The sequence below is a fragment of the Lagenorhynchus albirostris genome, chromosome 1 (assembly GCF_949774975.1).
Source record: "Lagenorhynchus albirostris chromosome 1, mLagAlb1.1, whole genome shotgun sequence".
Lineage (NCBI taxonomy): Eukaryota > Metazoa > Chordata > Mammalia > Artiodactyla > Delphinidae > Lagenorhynchus > Lagenorhynchus albirostris.
The window spans coordinates 114,924,652-114,944,763 of record NC_083095.1 but is presented as its reverse complement, the minus strand read 5'-3'; the positions used below and the strand labels follow the sequence as shown (position 1 = coordinate 114,944,763).

The window sequence follows — 20,112 nt, the reverse complement described above, 5'->3', positions numbered from 1 at the left end:
TGGAGTATAGGCCTAATATGAAAGGAAATCAATAATTTTCTAGAACAGGGGTTAGTAAATTTTTTCTGTAAAGTACAAGATACTCAATATTTTCAATTTTGTGGTCCACATGGTCTCCGTTGCAACTACTCAACTCTGCTGCTACAGCACAAAAGCAACCATAGACAGTACACTAACGAACTGGAATCGCTGTGTTCCAATAAAAATTTATTTACAAAAACAGGTGGCAGGCCACATGGGCCATAGTCTGCTGACACGTTCTAGAAGCTAACATAGACAAATAATTCCATGCCCTTGGGGTAGGCAGCGATTTCTTAAATAAGACCCAAAAAACCATGAACCATAAAAGATTTATAAATTCTGAAATTCTATTTATCGAAGTACACCAGCAAGAGAGTGAACCAGAAAGTCATAGACTAAGAGAAGATATTTGTGATATATATGCATATATATATATGCATGTTTATATACATATATCATAGATGTAGCATATATATCCAAAAAATATCTCATAGCCACAATATCTAAAGAATGCCAACAAATCAGTAAGAAAAAGATAAACAACACAATGAAGATAAACAGCTCAAACAAAATGAGAAAAATCTTGAGTGGGAGTTTTAGAAAACAGAATATCAGCATGGACATAAGTACATGAAAAGATATTCCATATGATTAGTTATCAAGCAAATAAAAATAAAACCAGAATGTAATATCAGTATGGACTCATCAGAATGGCTAAAATGAAAAGAATTGACAATATGCAGTGGTAACCAGAATATGGAGCAACTGGAACTGGAACTTCCATATACACTAATGAAAGTGTAAATTGTTACAATTACCTTGAATCACTCTACTAAAACCTCCTCTACGACCCAGCAGTTCCAGTACTAGGTATATAAGAGAAATGCGTGAATATCGCAGAAGGCATGTACAAGGCAAGTCATAGCAGTTTTCTTCCTAATAGCCCCAAACTGAAAATAACTCAAATGTCTATCAACAGAGGAATGGATAACTAAATTGTGGTGTAGTCATACAGTGGGATACTATAAGCAATAGAAAAGAACTGATAACATGGATTAGTATAGTAGACATGATATGAAACCAAAAGAGCCAGACACAAAATTAGAACAAGCTGTATGATTCTATTTCTATGAATTTCAGGGACAGATAAAATAATCTGTGGTGGTGGGTACAATGGAGGACCACAATGGAGCATTCTAGGGAGCAGAAATATTCTACATCTTGATCTGGGTAGTGGTTACATGAGTAATACACGTGTAAAAATTCATTGGGCTATATACTTATAATTTGTGCACTTTAGTCTCAGTATGTTAAAACTCAAAAAAAAAACTTTAAAAAATCATAGAAATTTACAGGATATATTTTCACTGAAAGATTCAAACAACACTGAAATATAGAGACTAAAACATTAGTCTTACCTCTGTTTCCTGTCCCTCATTCTTGCTGTCCTCCCTAAAAAAAAACATTAGGTGATTCTACTTCCAAATTATTTTTTATACATTTACATGCACATATATATGTGCATATATATATGTATATGCACATGTATGTGTAACATTAAAACATTCACACTTCACAATAATTCTGTAATTTTATTTTTAGCCTAAAAATACATCTCTCAGCTCTTTCTGTCGAATACAGATCAGTCTCATTTTAACAGCTGCACAGTATTCTATTGTATCAATGTAACATAATTAATTAATTTCCCTACTAACGGATATATAAATTACTCCTAATTTTTCACTATTTGAAACAATGTTGCAACAAACTTTCTTAAAATTTCCTGGTGCACACAAACAAGTATTTTCTTTTTTGTGCACTATGAACAATTCTTTTGGCTGAAACAGTAGAAACAAAATTGCTGAGTAAAAGAAATTGTAGAGTAAAAATTTTGGTAAATTCTGCTAAATTGCTTTCTAAGAAAGTCTTACAAATTACATTCTGACCAACAGTATATGAAAATACCTGTTTACCAACATCTTTATAAACACTAGCTATTATCTAGTGTTTATACCTATATCTAGATATAACACTCTTACACATTTGCCAGTTCTAAGGGCAGAAAGAAAAATGCAATTCACTGTTATTTTAAATTACTTTTTATTCATTATTTACATTTCTCCTTATGGAAGTGGTTATTTAGATCCTTTGCACATGTTTTTATTAGGTTGTTTATATTTTTATTATCAATTTTGGGGTGTTCTTTATTAAATGTAATAATATATATTTTGAAAATATTTTCTCCTGGTTTGCCACTTTTAACTTTCTTTTTCTTATCATATAGCATTAGCCAGGACTGTCAAAGCAATATTGAAAAAACTTTCATAGGAAAGCTTCTAATACTTCATTAGCTATGATGCTTGTATATGCAGATATCTTTCATTAAAACAGAGAAGTTTCTTTCTATTTCTGGTTTGCAAAAGTGGTTTTCTTTCTAATCAACCTAGGGGCAGGACAGGAATAAAGACACAGACGTAGAGAATGGACCTGAGGACACAGGGTGGGTGAAGGGTAAGCTGGGACGAAGTGAAAGAGTGGCATTGACATATATACACTACCAAATGTAAAATAGCTAGTGGGAAGTAGCTGCATAGCACATGCTTCTGTGCTTTGTGACTACCTAGAGGGGTGGGATAGGGAGAGTGGGAGGGAGATGCAAGAGGAAGGGGATATGGGGATACATGTATATATATAGCTGATTCACTTTGTTATACAGCAGAAACTAACACAACATTGTAAAGCAATTATACTCCAATAAAGATGTTAAAAAAAATAGATGTCAAATTGTATCAAACGCCATTTGTATCTCTTAATATTTTTTTATTTTGAATGTAATGATTTGCATTAATATATTTTGAATTTTGAATCAGCCTTGAATACCTTAGATAAATAGCTTAGATAAATCCTTCTTACTTATGACATTTAAAAAATACATTTCTGGCATCAGTAAAGTGTTACTAATACCAATACTTAAGATATCTGTATATGTGTTCATAAGTGAGTGTACGCTTTTCTTGCCAGTTTTAAAATTCAGGTCATATCAGCTCCATGTAAATGAGTTAGAAAACTTTCTATTTTTTCCACGTTTTGGATTAACTAATTAATATACCATAGGGATTATTTGTTCCTTACTTATAGAACCATCTTTGTTTGGTGACCTTTTATGAGAGAGCTTTGACTATGCTCTCACTGTTTTTATTGTTGTTTTAAGGTGACTATTTCTTCATGGGTCAATTTTGGTGATTTCTATTTTCCAGAAATTATTTTAATCTAGAATTTTCTAATTTATTATCTTAAATTTTGTATTCATCTCAGATTTTTTAGAATCTACTCTATACTTATAATGTCCCTTTCTTATTTCAAAGGTTGATAATTCTGTCTCTCTTTCTTTTTTTTTTTAACCTTGATTAAATATTCTAGACTGCTGATATTTTTGCTTCTTTTCAGATGACCAGTTTTAATTTTATTCAGATTAACTCTACTCCTTATTTCATGCATTTCTGGTTTTTTCTTTAGTAATACTTTCCTTATATATTTTTATTTTTCTTCCTTTAGCTTCTTGAACTGTATGCACGATTTACTTCCATTCAATCTTTTCCTATTTTCTAATGCATGCATCCAGGGCTATAAGTTTTCTCTGAGTATGTACAGATTTTGAATTGTATTGATCTCATTGTTCTTCTTGTTGTAGCAGTTAAATATGCTGGCTCTGGACTATACTATCTAGGTTCAAATCCCAACTCTGTCACCTATGGACTATGTGCCCTTGGGCAGGTTATTTAACACAGCTTTGTGTTTCAGTTCTTCATCTGTGAAATGAGATGATAACGGAATCAGTTTCTCAGGATTATTGTGATAATAAAATGAGACAATCCAGGTGGATCACTTACCACAAAGCTGGTTGAATAGTAATGTTTAATAAATGTTTGGTATTGTTATGTTTAAATAATTGATAGCTTCAGTTTACATTTCTTTTCATTAAAGTTATTCTAAGTTAAAGTTATTTAAAGGTGTGGGTTTTTTATTTCCAAGTTACAAAAATTGTATTCTTTTGTACTAACTCCAAATTTTATTGCAGTGTGATCAAAGAATGTGATCTGAATGATTTCTTATCTGGGAATTTATTAACATTTTCTTTTCTCTCTTTGTTTTAGAAAGTAGTTAATGTTGCATGTGTGTTAGAAGAGATTATGCATTCACCATTTATTGTGTACAGTCCTTTACACCTATTCAGTCAAGTTTCTTTATTGTGTTACTCAAATTCTCACTACGCTTGCTTCCTTTTTTCCTACTTTATCTGTCAATTTCTGAGTTGAAGTCTTCCAAAATAGCTGTGTATTTTTCATCACTACCTGTATTTCTATCAGTTTTTACTTTATATGTTATATTATAAACATGACTTTTGATGTTATATTGTTAGGTTTGTAAAGGTTCATTATTAATTGACCTTTTAGAACTTTCCTCTTATCTCTTCATCACACCTTGTCTCTGCCATCTTTATGCTGCATTCATCCAAAACAGGGGTGGCAGGCAGGCTAAATCTGTCCTGCTGCCTGTTTTGTAAATAAAGTTTTATTGGAACACAAACAGGCCCATTCAATTACATATTATCTATGGCTGCTTTCACACTATAGCAGCAGAGCTGAGTAGTTAAGACAGAGTCCGTATGGACCACAAAGCTGAAAATATTTACTCTCTGGTCTTTTACAGAAAAAGTCTGCCAGCATCTAATTAGATTTTAATTTTAAGTTACTAATTTTTGAACACAGGCCATAATTAGACAAGTTAACTAGTTTCTTTCCTTTCCACTGTTTCTTGAATATCTTCACCTTTCTTGGATTCATTATTTATTTTATTAAAATTCATCCAAAAGTCAGTTATCCTTTCAAGGAATTTCTATTGATGATACACATCTGCTGAGTTTTCTTATTTTGAAAATCATGTTTTTAACCCCTAAGATCACTGTTTGCTTCCTTTCCACTAATGTAATAATGTCCTAATCTCTTTGAAGATAACTGTTAATTTGTAGCAAGTATATATTTTACTTATAGATTTTTCTTAAAATAAGATGAAATTTATACTTACTTTTCATTTATCTTTCCACAGGTATTATTTCAGTATTTACTGAGTTTGTTGCCTCTACAAACTTGGGTTATTCTTACGTTGATTAATCTTTTACTTTGTAAATGAAAATTCCTTTTAGTGCTCTACTTCTGCTTAATGTGAGTTGACTCCGGTGATTATAGGAGAAGGGAAGGACATGCTGCTGGGCAGAGTGATTTCAGAGTGAGGGGTCTCCCTGTCCCTCCTGGAGTCCATTGCTATTATACTATCTTTGGCTCCCAGGACCCACAGGCTCACTGCTTTAATCTGGGGACAATTCTAAGCAGGAAAAGGGAAGGAGATCAGCAGTCCAGCTGCTCCAACTGCTATGTCTTCATTCATTGCTCTGGTCATTATGCTAGCACCCTCTACGCACTGAATCTGCTCTTTCTGAGATGGGAGCAGCCCTGAAATTGCTTCTAATCCTTTAGCAGTCTTAAGCTTAGGAGTATTTGAGGTTCAGGTGCTCTAATTTGTTTTTCCAAGAAAATTTTCCAAATTTTCTGATACACTGATGACACTTTTTTGTCCCCAGTCCTGTTACCAATTATTCCTCTCCCCCTTCCCCTTTCCCCCATCTCTCAACCTTTTCTGTCATTTCATAAGATTTGGTAGAGGTAAGCTTCCTTCAGTCCGACGTCTTGATTTAATCTTCAAACACAGGATTTTAAAACTAACCCTTTCAAAACACCATTAAATATAATTTATTTGTGGGTGGTAACTTATTATCTTACCATTTTTAAAATTTCAAAACATTTAAAAATATCCTCAGAAAGAGCATCTACGACACAGAAAGAAAATTGAAGCGCTACTCCAACAGCATCTCTGAGGGGACTCGAAATGAGAAAACGATGTTCACCAATTAGAGTGAAAAGGGGTACTTAGTCTTGAGTCACTTGCCTTTAAAAATAGATTCGGTGGTCCATTCAATTAAAAAGTGTTCCTTCATGGGGGTGGGAGACACCGGTTGCTGCAGAGCTGTAATCATTTAGCATTTTCTGCCTGATAACAAATGACACATTAGGCAGCAATCAGTGACATCTGTGACATATTCAGTCAGAAAAATCTGACTAACAAGCGCATCCTGTTTTGGAATGCTACCCCCATCCTGCTATACCTCAATCCCTGCCTGCCAAGCAGCCTGTTCAGTTAGCCTGTTTATGAGCTAACTTTAACAGTTTTTAATCCTGATTTAAGGGAACTCTACCCAGAGCAGCTGGAAAACATAAACCCTGACGCCCCCCTCCCTCAATCACACACACACACATTATCTGGGCTCTTAAGTCCCTGGGAAGAGTAGCTGGTCTCATTGGGCTTTCTTTCGGGACCTCAGAAGGGATACATATGGATGTGAAATGCCTATGAATCCTCTGAGATTCCTCAATTGATTATTAACACCTTCCCTTCTTTCTCCATTTCCAGTGTTGGGTTTATTTGCAGGGGTTGCCTCTGTACATTCTCAGAACTCTCTGAGACAGCATTAGATGAATCTCAAAATTTTCTCTGCTTGGTGTAGGCCAAAAATTTTCCCCTTGCCATTAATGATGCCTATCTCACTATCAACTGTGCCCCAATTTCAACCTGGCAGGGTTTGAATGTCCTTCCACACTGATCAAAAAATCTCCTGTGGCAGCTGCCTCTGGTGCAGTGTGGCTTTGGATGACTAAGACCTGTGCTTTAACACAGGTTAAAGCACAAGTGGTGGCACACGGTCCCTCGGCTGCTGGCCCGTTTGATTTTCAGGGCCCCTGTTACTGTCAAGGTCCTTGTCCTCCACCATCATCCTATGTCTTCCCTTCCCTTCTCCACCTCCTCAGGAATATACAGGAAATTCACATTTATTTGGCTCTTACGAAGAATAAAACGTTGTGCTAGGTATTTTCACAAATATTTTTCATCAAACATTCAGCATAACTATGTAAGGGAGTCCTATTTCCCCATTTCTACCACTTTGAAACCAAGGCTCAGAGAGTTGTGAGGGACTTGTCTGGGACTACAAAAGTGGCAAGGGGTATGGCTGGGATTTGGGTCCTGGACTCTCAGCTCCGAAGCCCAAGGGATGTTCCTGAGAGTGAGCCTCAAGCCTGGCCTGTCCAAGAGTGTGGATCTGAATTCAGATGAGAAACTGGAGACTGAAGGGAGAACGTAGCTGACTCTTCTACTTAAAAGGAAGAGGGGGCTTCCCTGGTGGCGCAGTGGTTGAGAGTCCGCCTGCTGATGCAGGGGACACGGGTTCGCGCCCTGGTCCGGGAAGATCCCACGTGCCACGGAGTGGCTGGGCCCGTGAGCCATGGCCGCTGAGCCTGCGCGTCCGGAGCCTGTGCTCTGCAACGGGAGAGGCCACAGCAGTGAGAGGCCCGCGTACCGCAAAAAACAAAACAAAACAAAAAAAAGGAAGAGGGCTGGCCAAAGTACCTTTAAAACTGGTGAATCATAGCACCAGATGTCTAGCTGAACAGACAATATTTGGCTGCTTGGGAAATTTTTGTATAGTCACAGAGACATGAATTTTAAGTATGAATTAACTAAGTTCTTAGTACCTGCACTATTATTACGGACAAGCTATTGAGTTTTCTTATTAGCCCATTCTGCTTTTTCCTGCATCCTGCCTTTTTTTTTCTTGGCCTAAACAAAAGGAGTTCTCTCTAACTCAATAATTCAATTCAACAAACATTTATTATTTGGCTACTTTATGGTAGGGACTGTACTATATGTAGGAGATACAGAAAAGAATAAAAACATAGGGCTTCCCTGGTGGCGCAGTGGTTGGGAGTCCACCTAACGATGCAGGGGACACAAGTTCGTGCCCCGGTCCGGGAAGATCCCACATGCCGCGGAGCGGCTGGGCCCGTGAGCCATGGTCGCTGAGCCTGCGCGTCCGGAGCCTGTGCTCCGCAACGGGAGAGGCCACAACAGTGAGAGGCCCGCGTACCGCAAAAAAAAAAAAAAAAAAAAAAATTATAAAAACATACATCCTAACCACATATATAGTTCACAGTACTTGGAGCCAACGGTCGGGAGGGTAAGTACAAGAAATTGACAAGTAAGCCTACAATTACCATATAATGAGATAGTGTCTTTGACATAAGGCTGTGTGAGGTCCTAAAGGACCACAGAAAAGGGACAGCTAACTCAACCTGGGTGCAGGTGAGATGAGGAATGGATAAGGTAAGACTTTCAAGAGGACGCAATTCTTGACATTTAATTGAGCCCTTCAGATGGTCAGGACCATAACCACATGTGTAAGAATCTTTTGGAAGAGAGAGATCTACCCTAAAGTAAGGTAGCAATGGAAACCTTCTCCTGAGGATCTGAGGAAATAAACCACTTGCTAGAACTGCATTGGAACCTAAATGGACTTTTAGTTCCCTAGCTCTCTTCAAGTCTGTATGAAGTCACTTAGACTTTCTGCTCCTTGGTTTCTGGTCAGTTTTTCTGGATTTCCCCAAGGCCTGGCCAATAATCTGCTCTTCCTCATTTGTGCCCTCTTACTCTGGAGCTCCATCAAAAAATCTCCCGTTTCTATCCACCTCTGGGCCTATTGCTCCTACCATTACTAAGCAACTATCTTATCTTCTGAAAGCCTTTTCTGCTTGTCTTCTCACAGTTGCCTCTTACTTATTCCCTCTACTGGTTGCTGCTGCCTAATGCTTTCTGAGGTCTGCCTCGCTTGTGTCTCTTAGCTACTTTATTTTTTTTTTACCGCCAACTGCCTAACTGTCTCTCTTTATCATATTCATATTCTCCAAGAAAGGAATCAATTTGTTAATTAATTACTAACCTCTTCCTTGAGCAAAGACCTTATATTTAGCCAGCTCACAGGTCACTGTCCAGCCAGGGGATTGGTTGCCCCTATGTTGGATGCTGAGCCCTGTTCCAACCACAGACCCAGGGTTACAAGTGACAAGGATGGAGGCTTACATCAGCTGAGCCCTTTAGAAGGTAGCCACAGAAGGCAGAAATCTGAGAGCTTGGCCAACTCAGGAGAATGATGCTAATAGGTACATTAGAGGCACTATAAATAGGAAAAACAAAAGATTTTTTAAAAACCCATACTAACATCAAACCACAATTCTTACTTGGTACAACTTCAGGTAATGGGGGCGGGAGGGAAGGATGAAGAAAAACAGGAAGTTCCTGGGAGTATGTATATTTATATACAAAAAAGAGCAAAGAAAATAAATATACCCAAGGAAAGGACACAAGTTGGCCTACTTCATAGGAAAGGATCTTTCCTGAGGTTCCGAAGAAGAAAGTCCAAAGACTTCCTCCTCTTCTCAAATACATTAGGGATGACATAAAGAGTGTAGTGAATGTGACTGTTAGTTTTATGTGTCAACTTGACTAGGCTAATGTACCAGTTATTCAATTAAATGCTAACCTAGGTGTTGCTGTGAAGGAATTCTGTTAGATGTGGTCAACATCTACAATCATTGGACTTTAAGTAAAGGAGATTATCCTTGATATTCTGGGTGGACTCCATCTAATCAAGTGAAAGGCCTTAAAAGCAAAACTAAGGTTTTTCCTAAGGAAGAAGAAATTCCACCTGTAAACTGCAGCGCCTGTTCCTGCCCAAGAGCTTCTGGCCTGTCAGCCTGCTGGCCTGCCTTACAGAGTTTGGACCTATTAACCCGCACAATCAGGCAAGCCAGTTCCTTTAAATTATATATTATAATAGAATAATTACAATAAATATTGTGATAAATATGTGATCATAATGAATATTACAAGAAATTTATAATATATTCTACTGGTTGTTCTCTGATACAACCCTGCCTTATACAGCGAGGACAGAAGCAGAGATTTGGAATTTGGTACCCAGCACAACCTTTATCATCAGCTATTCACTCCGGTTAGGCCAGTCTCCTGTTTGTCTCTTTAGTCATGCTGATTTCCCTGCTTCTGTTCACACTGCTTTTCCCTTCTGGCTTGCTGACATTCTCTCTCCCACTTTCACAAACTTCTTCCCTTTCCTTACACTCCAACTCTGTCCGAAGCCCTCTGTGAAGCCACCTCTGTTTTACTTTTTTTTGGTCCTCCATGAAGCCACCTCCATTTGCTCTTTGCTTTCTCTTAACTCCCTCAGCAGTTATTAGCTGTGCCATTCACTGTGATGCTTAATCTTACACATCTCGCTTAACACTGCTTTGTATATAGTATCCACCACTAGTTAGGTTTAAAGCTGTAAGTACAAATTTGGGCATGCAAGAAATGTCACGTTTCTTTATTGTGTTTAAATCAAATTAAATTCACGTCAGACTTAAATGATCCCAGCCTTAATTCCACTGAAGTAGAAGGAACTCCAATCCCAGTTATTACTGGGCTTCCCTCCGTTCTTCCCTAGAAATGCACTAGAGTCTGGAAGATTTATGTTGAGCCCAGAAAATGGGAGAAGATGGACTTTGACAACTTCATTGTTCAGGGATACATGGTCCCTAGAAGCCAAACAACAGCTCTGCTCCTAGACCAAGAGTGGTAGGGCGATCCAGCCTCCATAGGGTCACCATGCATCTGTCTGAGGTCTGGCTATCACTTGGGGTGATCGAGGAAACAGGGCTGGTGTCCCCACTACTGCAACCCTGAACTTTGACTCTCTTCCAGTTTGGGAAATTTTTTCATTTGCAACAGTTCCACCTACGCACAACCCCTCCTTCCTTCTCTCTCTTTCCTCCTTTCCCTCACCAGATGCCCCTACCTCTTGAACCCCCTAGCAAAATCCCTCTAGGAGCAAGGAACATGGAAGGCAAATTGCTGGGCACAACTCCAGGGGTAACAGCATCCTAAGGAGTTGTGGTCCAGGAGGCTTCAATTAAAATGTGAGTGGTGCCCCCTGGAATGGTCTAATATGGAGCTCCTGTAAACTTCTTTCTGCCTAGAAACACAAAACTCCCTTGAAGCATGTTTGGAATGGAGAGGAGGGAAAATATAAGGGGAACATAAACCAAATTAATAGCTCAATAAATTATCCTGGCACACACTTATTTTTTTGTTTGTCCCCTGCATTTTCACTTCATGTTTAAAAATATGTGTGGGCTGATATGTCTATGTTCCAATTAGATTATGAACTTCTTGAAGATTAGAACAATACTGTATTTACCACTTATTTTTTTTCTTTTTTTTGATTTATTGATTTATTTTGGCTGTGCTGGGTCTTAGCTGTGGCACGCAGGATCTTTGTTGAGGCATGTGGGCTCTTTAGTTGCGGCACGCGAACTTCTTAGTTGTGGCATGCGGATTCTTAGTTGCAGCACGCATGTGGGATCTAGTTCCCCGACCAGGGATCGAACCCAGGACCCTGCATTGGGAGCACAGAGTCTTACACACTGGTCCACCAGGGAAGTCCCTTACCACTTATTTTTAAATCTTTCTGTAGTTTCAGCATAATAATTAGTATATAAGAGGGACTTAAATGTGTCTTGAACTGAGGAGTGATGAGTTTGTGGATTACTGACTAGGCTCTACCAGTTCAGACTGCACCAGTGCTGACCTCCTCATTGTAGGACTGGCTCTAGTGTCTTTTTACTGTCACTTTTAGGGTTAGGTAAATATGCTTTTCCTTTACCGGCTTCTGTTCATAGCTGCTGCTGGCCTGAATTTCCAAGATATCAAATTTCTACTTGGGACCTTTCTGGCCCCAAGTAAAAGTAAACATTTCTTTTAAAATTCAGACGGATGATATTAACTTGAACCTTCTTTCATAAAAAGAGAATGCAGGTCACAACATAAACGTGTATTGTAACAACAGTGGAAAATTTCTAAATGAAATCAAAGCAGTACCTGGCATTCATTTTCATAATACCTTTCACTTGAAGAGGCAAGTACATTACGAGAACTTTATCCCAATAATCCTTAGGAGTAAGTAAAGGGACCTGACAGAATGACTGGTATAGATAGGGTCACATAGCCAGGTAGTGACAGGGTTGTTAACACCTTGCTGCCTTACCCAGTATTTGAATAGTTAGACTACTTCCCCTTAACAAACAATTGTTTTGATGACATAATAGAATATTTGCGCTCTAACAGGAGAAATCATATTTTCACATCATGCTAACATTAGTAAGTATGGCATGGAGAAAATTTAACCAAATTTGCCAATATGCACTTGGTTTTGAGCCTTCCAACCTCCCTCTTCTGTAATCTTGCTTCCTCTTTGTTGTCTTCCCCCTGACTGCCCTCACTTCCCTCCCTCTCATGCTAGTAAAAGACTGAAAACTCAATTACATTACAGCACTGGAACTTGATACATCAGCTCCCCTTGTACTACATGCATTTTGAAAGACAAGAGCTTAGTCCAAAGAAATTAATCAGCACTTTCTGATACACAGAAAGTTTTTTTGGAGATGGAAAGCCTTCCTTCCCTGTTCCCTTAAATAATAACATGTAGATAATTACATATTCCACTTTCAGCTGCTAGAGGGAAAAGTTTGCAATGGAAGAAGGCAGAGAAAGTAATGATAAAGGAAAAAAGGATGAGGGAATCCTTTGTTTTTAAGAGAGAAAGGAAAAGAGGGTAGAACCTGATCTTTTCCACATCTGTAAACCACCATACTTGGTGGAAATTAAATGTACACTTTAAGCACTTAACCAATATTAACCAATGATGAGCCTATTTGAGGCCTCATTTTGTCAGAACAATCGTAACTAACACAGAGTAACATTTAGTAAAATGGGCTGTGTCTCCCTCCCCTCCTTTCCCTCCCCTATACACTCCATTAAGGATCTGAGCACAGAGCTAACACCGGGTTCTGCATCATGCACTCATCTCATGTGCCCTTTCATGGCTTCACACCAGTGTTCATGCTGCTCCTTGACCTGAAAACATCTTCCCTCAGTGTACTGCCTGTTGAACTTCTATTCACCCGATGAGACCCCATTCAAATGATAGCCAAGAGGCCTTCTCCAAAAGCTCTTTTACCTTGAGCAGGACCAATCCCTCCCTCCACTATACTCATCACCTTGTGTAACTAATATATATTAATAGGTCTCTCTTCTCCCCAGAATGTAAACTACTTCAAGTTAGGACCAGGTCTTACCTATCTATCTATTTATTTATATTTTCAATGCCTGACACTCTTATGTATGGGGTATAATAAATGTATGATAAACATATGTACATAAACATATGTACTCCTTTAGTTTCATAAAGGAGACAAAGAGAGCAAGATGGTATAATGTACTGGGCTAAGAAAATTCAGGTTAGGTAACTACTCAATTCAACAAATACGAACACCCAGGAGAAAGGAATTGTGTCCCGGGATTACTAAGATAAAATAAGGCTTCGAGGTACTCACGATCCACCTTATAGATTGTCTTTCTCTGTGTACAGCATTTCCCTGGTTTAGGTATCACCTTATGTGTTTCTCACAATAACCCTGTGAGATAGGTCATGATTTTCATTTTTATAGAGATGAGAACAGAGGGTTTGAATTCCTAGGTTTTCTGACTCTCAGACTGGAGTCTTTCTTCCCCACTACATCAGTGTTTCTCAAAATTTTCCACGGGAGTACACTTTCCCAGGGAGAACAGACTTATACTCCTCAGGGTTGAGAAACAAAAGCTCAAAATTTAGTGTATTCTCTTGAAAATTCATGTTCACTATAATGTTTTCCGCTACTTCTCACTGAGTCAAACCGAAGGTCTGAGGAATTCAGCCACATTGATTCTGGGTCCCTGAGGGACCTTAGTACAGAGTTTCATAACCAGAGGGGGGCAAACACAATTTCAGAAGCACCATGGCTACACTGCCACCTTTACTCAAGGTATCTGGGTTTGGCTTGAGTCCCCACCCACGATTTTGAATAACTTCATCAGATTTCTTTTAGGTTTCTACTGGTATAACCGTATTCACCGCCCTCTCGGAAGACGGTAACAAAACACACACTCCACTCCCAGATTTTAAGTGAGCAGTGGGGGCTGACTCTTTAAAGCCTCCCTGCAAGGATGTCCATTCTGGCAATAAGATCTCTTAAGTCTGACATTATCTGCGACCCCTCTCATTGCTGATTGAACCTAAGAGTCCCAGATGTCAACCCCCCCCGTGGGCCCTTGAGGGCCCACAGGCTCAACACTGCCCTCTCGTCAGCACCGCCGCTAGAGGGCAGTTCAGGGTTGCGGCTCTGCTGTGCCCTCTAGTGGCTGCTGGGATGACATGCTCTTTTATGGAACCTATAAAACACTGAAAAATTGCAGTCGGGAAGTCAGCCTGTGTGACACCCGGTAGTAAATTTTAAAAGAAACGTCTTGGTTCTCAGCTTCCTTTTCTTAAGGCGTTTGGCAGTCTCAGATACATTACCCTTCTTGGATGAACCTCCTCCCTAGGGTCTCCCCCTCCCAGGTTGTGGCAACGTGGAGCCATCATTCTCTCTTGGCAAGGTAAAAAAATTAGAACCTGGGAGACTTTGCAACTTTCCCCAATGCCTTTTTACTCCCTCCATCTTCCCCATGGATATACAGCTTAGATATGCATTCAAGATTTTTCAGCATAACTTCATTTTCACCAAGGCTTGTAAGCTCTGGCATTAGACTTCAGGATTCAAATCCTGGCTCCCTCATTTACTATTTGGGTCACTTTAAGAGTGTTAACCTCGCTAAGCTTCTGGTTCTGTAAAATAGGGAGACTAGTACTACATTATACAATTTGGGGATGACAATATATGGAAAGTGCTAGGTCGGTCTTGCACAGTAAAAAGTGCTCAGCAAACATCAGGCATTTTCATTCTTCAAAGCTTCTGTCTAGTGCACAGCACGTCTATCAATTTGGTACAGAAAAAAGCCTGTTTTTACATAGAACATAAGGGTCCATAAGCAAAATGAATTCATAAACAACTAATATTTTCTAAAAATGGCTAAGCGAATAGTGACCCTAGGTTATGGAAAAGGGGGCTTGTTTGTGTGGCAGAGTCAGTGCGGTGGGTTTCAGGGTGCAAAGGAATCCAAGGGGCTTCGAATCCTCATGAAGGAGCTGTCTAGCACGCAGGTGTCCTTCCTCCCTCCTACTCCTCCTGCTCCCACCACGTGCAAGAACTCAGGGGGAAGCTGGGAGTGGATTCTGTGAGTCAGGCCTGAGGGCACAGTGGTGCAAAAGCAAAAAGGTTCCAGGCCAAGGCAGGGAACCTAGAACTCCAAAGGCCAAGAAACCCAAGCCAATCAGATTCCCCACCCAGGAGGAGTCTAAAAGGTGGCAGGGACTCACTGCCCAAAGTCCAAGCACTGCAGGAAAGTGGCCAGAGAATCTGACAGGTAGAAACCTGATAGAAACTGTCAGAAAAGTTAAAGCAGAATAGCTCATAACACCCACAGGCCCATAGAAAGGTCAGTGTGAGCTGAGCAGCTGTTCCGTCTGGTGCCAGAGGCCTTGGCTGTAGTCTTCTACACCCAGGCAGTTTAGGCCTCCCTGATCAGCCCCACCTAGAAAAGCCAATTCTTCTGCTCTTAAAGGGGACTTGCATGTTTCTGGCAGGGAGTCTTACTCTTGGTGGGCAAAGCTAGCTCTTAAAGATGAGTAGCGTGGTAGGGGGCAGAGAGTACATCCAGGGGTTCAACTGGCTCCGAAGGAAGGAGCTTGTGGCTGGAGCCTGAGCCTCCATGTTGTGAGAACTACACGCGTTTCTTTCCGAGGCAGGCAGGGGCCTTAGCTGCCAGGGACCCTGACAAGCCGCGACTTGAGCTGTGCCCGAGAGCTTGGGTTGGCTGGAGAGCGGTATAGAGGAGGAGGGAGGGCAATCCAGGAAAGGGGGTGGGGTGGGGAGGGAGGTGAGAGGAAGAGCACGAGCAAAGGCACGAAGGAAGAATGAGTCTGCGGCGCATTGAGAATGGCATGGAGACTTCACTGATTGGAGCCGGGAGTTCTTGCACGGGGATGGAGGCAGCTATGATTGGATAGCTAAAGTGGGGCCAGATTTGGAGGGCTTTGAATGCCCGACCGAGGAGCACTCAACCCAGCTCCTGCCTTGCGATTTCCGTTCAAGACTGAATGACCTAAAGGGTGGTTAATTCCAACGGGTGTTCTTCTTTGGGGGCTTCTGAAAAGTCAGCTTATGCTCTTACCTGCTTCAGTTCTCTTCCTTTACCCAAGGAGAAAGTAATCCTCACTTGCCGAGGGGAGGGAGGATAATGTTGATTGATTTCACTTTACTTGCTTGGAGGATGCAAAAAAAAAAAAAAATCCCATTTCCACGCCAAATGTTAAATTTGGTTTCTCCTCCTCCTCCTCACGCAAGTTCTCTTTCTCTCGCCAGCACCTCCCCCCACGTTTTCCTGCTCTCCTCCACCAGCTCGGCCAGTCCCCTCCTCGGCCCCGGCGGCTCACGTTCCGGGCCCAGCTGGCCCGCGCCCGCCCTCCGCGCCCGTGCGCCCCCCGCGCCCGCGCGCGTATCCCGCACACACTGGTCCACGCCCCCCCCACCCCCCCGCGGCCGAGCGGTAGGTGTTTTGCCGTCTGCGCCGGGCCGCAGTGCGGCTGCGCGCACTGGGCTGCCTCCGGGGCTGGCAGGGCAGCGGTGGCCGCGGCGGCGGCGGCGGCGGCGGCGGCGGCGGCGTGGGGAGTGGCGTGGAGCCGAGCCTGGGGCTGCAGCAGCGCGGGGCTGCCGGAGTAGAAAGCCCCGGGGGCAAGAAAGGAAGGCCAGGCCGCCAGGTCCCTGAGCAACCGTTCTCCTTGGATTTGGGGGAGCCCTGCCCCCCACCTCGTGTTCAGACGCCCCCTCCTCACCCCCCCAAGCCCCGGCCGCTGACGGGAGGAGGCGGCGGCGGCGGCGGCGGGGGGCTGAGGGGCGCCGCCATGCCTCTCCCGCGGTGAAGCGCCCCGGCCGTAAGGAGCCGCTCGGTCTCCCCGGTGATGTCCCCCAGGCGGCAGGCGAAAGCGACTCACTCGAGCCCTGGGGTAAAGGCCTAGCTTATCCAGCTTCCTTCCTCCTCCTCGTCCTCCTCCTCCTCTTCCCCTCCCCCCTCCTCCTCTCCCCCGACGTCCTCCCCTCCCCGTCTCTTCCCTCACCCTTCCCCGCGCCCCCATCTTCCCTCCCTCCCCCCCGTCCCTCCCCCCCCCTCCAGCAGCGATGGCAGAGGAACAACAACAGCCGCCACCACAGCAGCCTGATGCCCATCAGCAGCCTCCCCCCAGCGCCCCCAACTCGGGGGTGGCTCTGCCAGCCCTTGTGCCCGGGCTGCCAGGGACAGAGGCCAGCGCGCTGCAACACAGGATCAAGAACTCCATCTGGTAAGAGGATCCTCCATCGCTGGGGTAAAAAAGCCCAGGCACATTTCTGCTGCAAAGCGGGTGGGGGGCGGCGGGCAAGGGAGCCGAGGAGGAGGCTGATGCATTCATTGAATGGGGGTCTCCACAAAGTCGGGTGCATATTCATAGGACCTCTGGAGGTGTGGGGACTTTGCATCAGCTCCTGGGCTCCGGAGCCAAAAAATGCTTTTGCCCCCTCCTCAATTTCGAGTGCAGATAAACAAGTCATTTATGTTTTTCACTTATGTGTAAGAGGAATACGAGTCGAAATTAAGTAATGGTGCATGATGGTAGCATGAATTTGGGACTGAGGAATGTAAAATGTGTTTACTCCTTTTTGCAGTCATACTGGGAGGAAGAAGTGTATTGTGAATTTTCACCAAACAGACACTGTGCGTAAGAATATTAATATGCAGCACAAAACCTAATGTGTCTCTTCCTTTCAGTTGGTTTAGCTGCTGTTTCTGGATGTTTTTGCCTTCTTTATTCTGAGATTAAAATTCTCTTCCAGGGATCTTAATCTTTGCATTGATTGTGAAGAAAGGGTTTCTTTAGTATGAGATATTTTAAGGTGGTAGTTTACACAGCAAAGTGATTTTCTAATTTAAAAGGATGTGTTTAATTTAAAATAAATGTGTTGCCATTCCGTGTGTCTTTTTTTAGAAACCATGGATGAAATATCCTTTGCTATTCCTATACTTTCTTGTATGAGAATTTCCAATATTTCAACATTAGATTAAACTCTGAAAGACTGGTAGCAGTCTTTTAATAATTAAATACACTGACTTAAGTCTGTCCTCTGTTAGAGCCATTGCAAATATTCTTTGAACATGAACTTGCATTATTTTTGTAGGGTTCTTCATTAACTGACATGTTTTAAAAAGTGTACTGCTATTTTAAAAATGGAAAGCATTATTTGGAGTTTAGTCTAAGAGACTGCTTTTAATAGAAGTTTAAAAATAGAATTAAATGTGGTGTTTAAAAAAGCTCTGATTTTAAAAATGAGATCTTGCATGTTCATTGAATATGATTACTGAAATATCAAAACTCCTTTTTTTATATTGCAACTTAAAAAGTATAAAACAACTGGCCTTGCAGTACAATATTTACACATTTAAAAACAGTGACAATTTTTGAATAGAAAATTAAAGTTTGTTATATAGTAATTTCATTATTTTCTTGGCATACATCCATATTGTCATGATGATAATATGAAGTAGGTCAGTGCAGGCTTTAATAGTTTCATACTACACAGTAGTTGGCAGCTGAGTATCTTGCTTTCAGTTTTAATTTTAAAATGAAGTTTAAATATTTTAAAGGAGAATTTTTTAGGGTTAACAATAGTCCTGCTGTGACAGTTTGAATAGTTCAGATAAATAGGATTGCCTTGTGTGTGTGCGTGTGAGAGAGAGAGAGAGAAAGCTTTATTCTTCGATGGATGCCCTACCCCCTTTTAAAGCTGTAATTTAAAGGAAGAGATGCTTAATCTCCTTACCATCAAGGTTTCCAGAAACCAGGGTTTTTTTCCCCCTTATTAACTTGATGTAACTAGTGTCTCTGAAATCTGAATTGAGCACTTTGGTTTTTACATTCAGGTGAGGGACATCCAAGTTAAAGGACTAAAATCTTTTAAGAAAGGCAAATTTTGAAAGTTGAATTAGTAAGTATATGTTTTAATTTATTATGAGAACAGTAGGGGAAAGGAACCTTCACCTTATATTTTTAAAATATGAATAAGTTGTATAGGCAGTGGACTGAAGTGTTTGAATGATAATGATAGTGGAGTGGTGCTCTTTTTGGTAAATCATGTGATTTAATTATTCTTTGATTGATAATTTATATTTACACATCCATTACAACTTAACCGCGCTGATTTTAATGTAAGAAAAACTTCTGAAGTACAGTGTGCTTCAGTTTTTGGTACTTGCTCTGAAAAGAAAAACTGACAACAAACACCTTAATCCCCAAATGTACAATTTTATAGCTTCATAAAATTGTACTGGCACACTTAGTAGCATTTAATTTTAAGCTTTAGAAATCCTATTTGCAAAAATTATTTCTTTATATTTAAAACTTTAGAATAAACAACGTTTGTGGATCATAAACAACGTTAGTGGCTCTATGTAATGTATAGACTCATAGCCGCTGCTCCGCAAGACTGGATTTATGTTATTCATCAAGTGACTATATAAAATAAAGACATTAGAAAGTGAAATCTCCTTCACCACAATCTCTTCCTACGAAATAGTGTGTGTATGTGTATAAAATTAAAATGACTTTTAATAGGTAAGAGTACAGTTCTTTAGGTATCTCTCTTCATTTTTTTGAAGCAACAATATCTTTTTACCAATTATTTTATCACTTGATAATGTTCTGAAAGATTATCAGTTTTGTAGTACATCCTGTATCAACCTTTGGTATCATTACTAATGAGAATTTAAAATTGCATTAAACAAATGTGGCATTTAATAATTATCAAAAGGGTTTTGCATTTAGGTTGATCATAGTTTCTAAATAATTGGACTTGCAGGTCACAAACAAGTCTGAACTTGTCCTCCTATTTTACACATATACAGTATGTGATGTAGGCCTTTACCTGGATAATGAATTATTTATTATGTCAGTTCATAATTAATCTATTCTGTTTAGTAAACTAAAATACTGTTAGATAAAAGTATGACCATGGTTATTTCAAGCATTAAAAATGAGTCTTTGGAAAAAATATTAAGTATTCAGAGTTGAAATCATGGTACTTAATG

The 20,112-nt window shown here is 40.7% G+C and overlaps 2 protein-coding genes across 6 annotated transcripts in view; one reads left to right on the top strand and one right to left on the bottom strand.

Moving 5' to 3' along the window:
- Positions 1-17,053, bottom strand: part of TEX9 (testis expressed 9) — a 218,461-nt gene extending 201,408 nt beyond the window's left edge. The window contains exons 1-4 of one of the 5 annotated variants that reach the window (XM_060150535.1): positions 16,991-17,053; positions 16,171-16,261; positions 6,021-6,126; positions 1,440-1,469 (exon numbers count right to left, since the gene is read on the bottom strand). In XM_060150535.1, the coding sequence (XP_060006518.1) occupies positions 1,440-1,469; positions 6,021-6,112 (122 nt within the window). In that variant the 5' untranslated portion in view covers positions 6,113-6,126; positions 16,171-16,261; positions 16,991-17,053. Of the gene's footprint in view, positions 1-1,439; positions 1,494-6,020; positions 6,127-16,170; positions 16,442-16,990 lie in introns of those variants that run through there. The other 4 variants (XM_060150546.1, XM_060150572.1, XM_060150562.1 and 1 more) reach the window with 4 other exon arrangements.
- A 121-nt stretch (positions 17,054-17,174) lies between these two features.
- RFX7 (regulatory factor X7) overlaps positions 17,175-20,112 on the top strand; it is a 150,433-nt gene continuing 147,495 nt past the window's right edge. The window contains exon 1 of the mRNA XM_060150480.1: positions 17,175-17,335. Within this exon, the coding sequence (XP_060006463.1) occupies positions 17,175-17,335 (161 nt within the window). The remainder of the gene's footprint in view (positions 17,336-20,112) is intronic.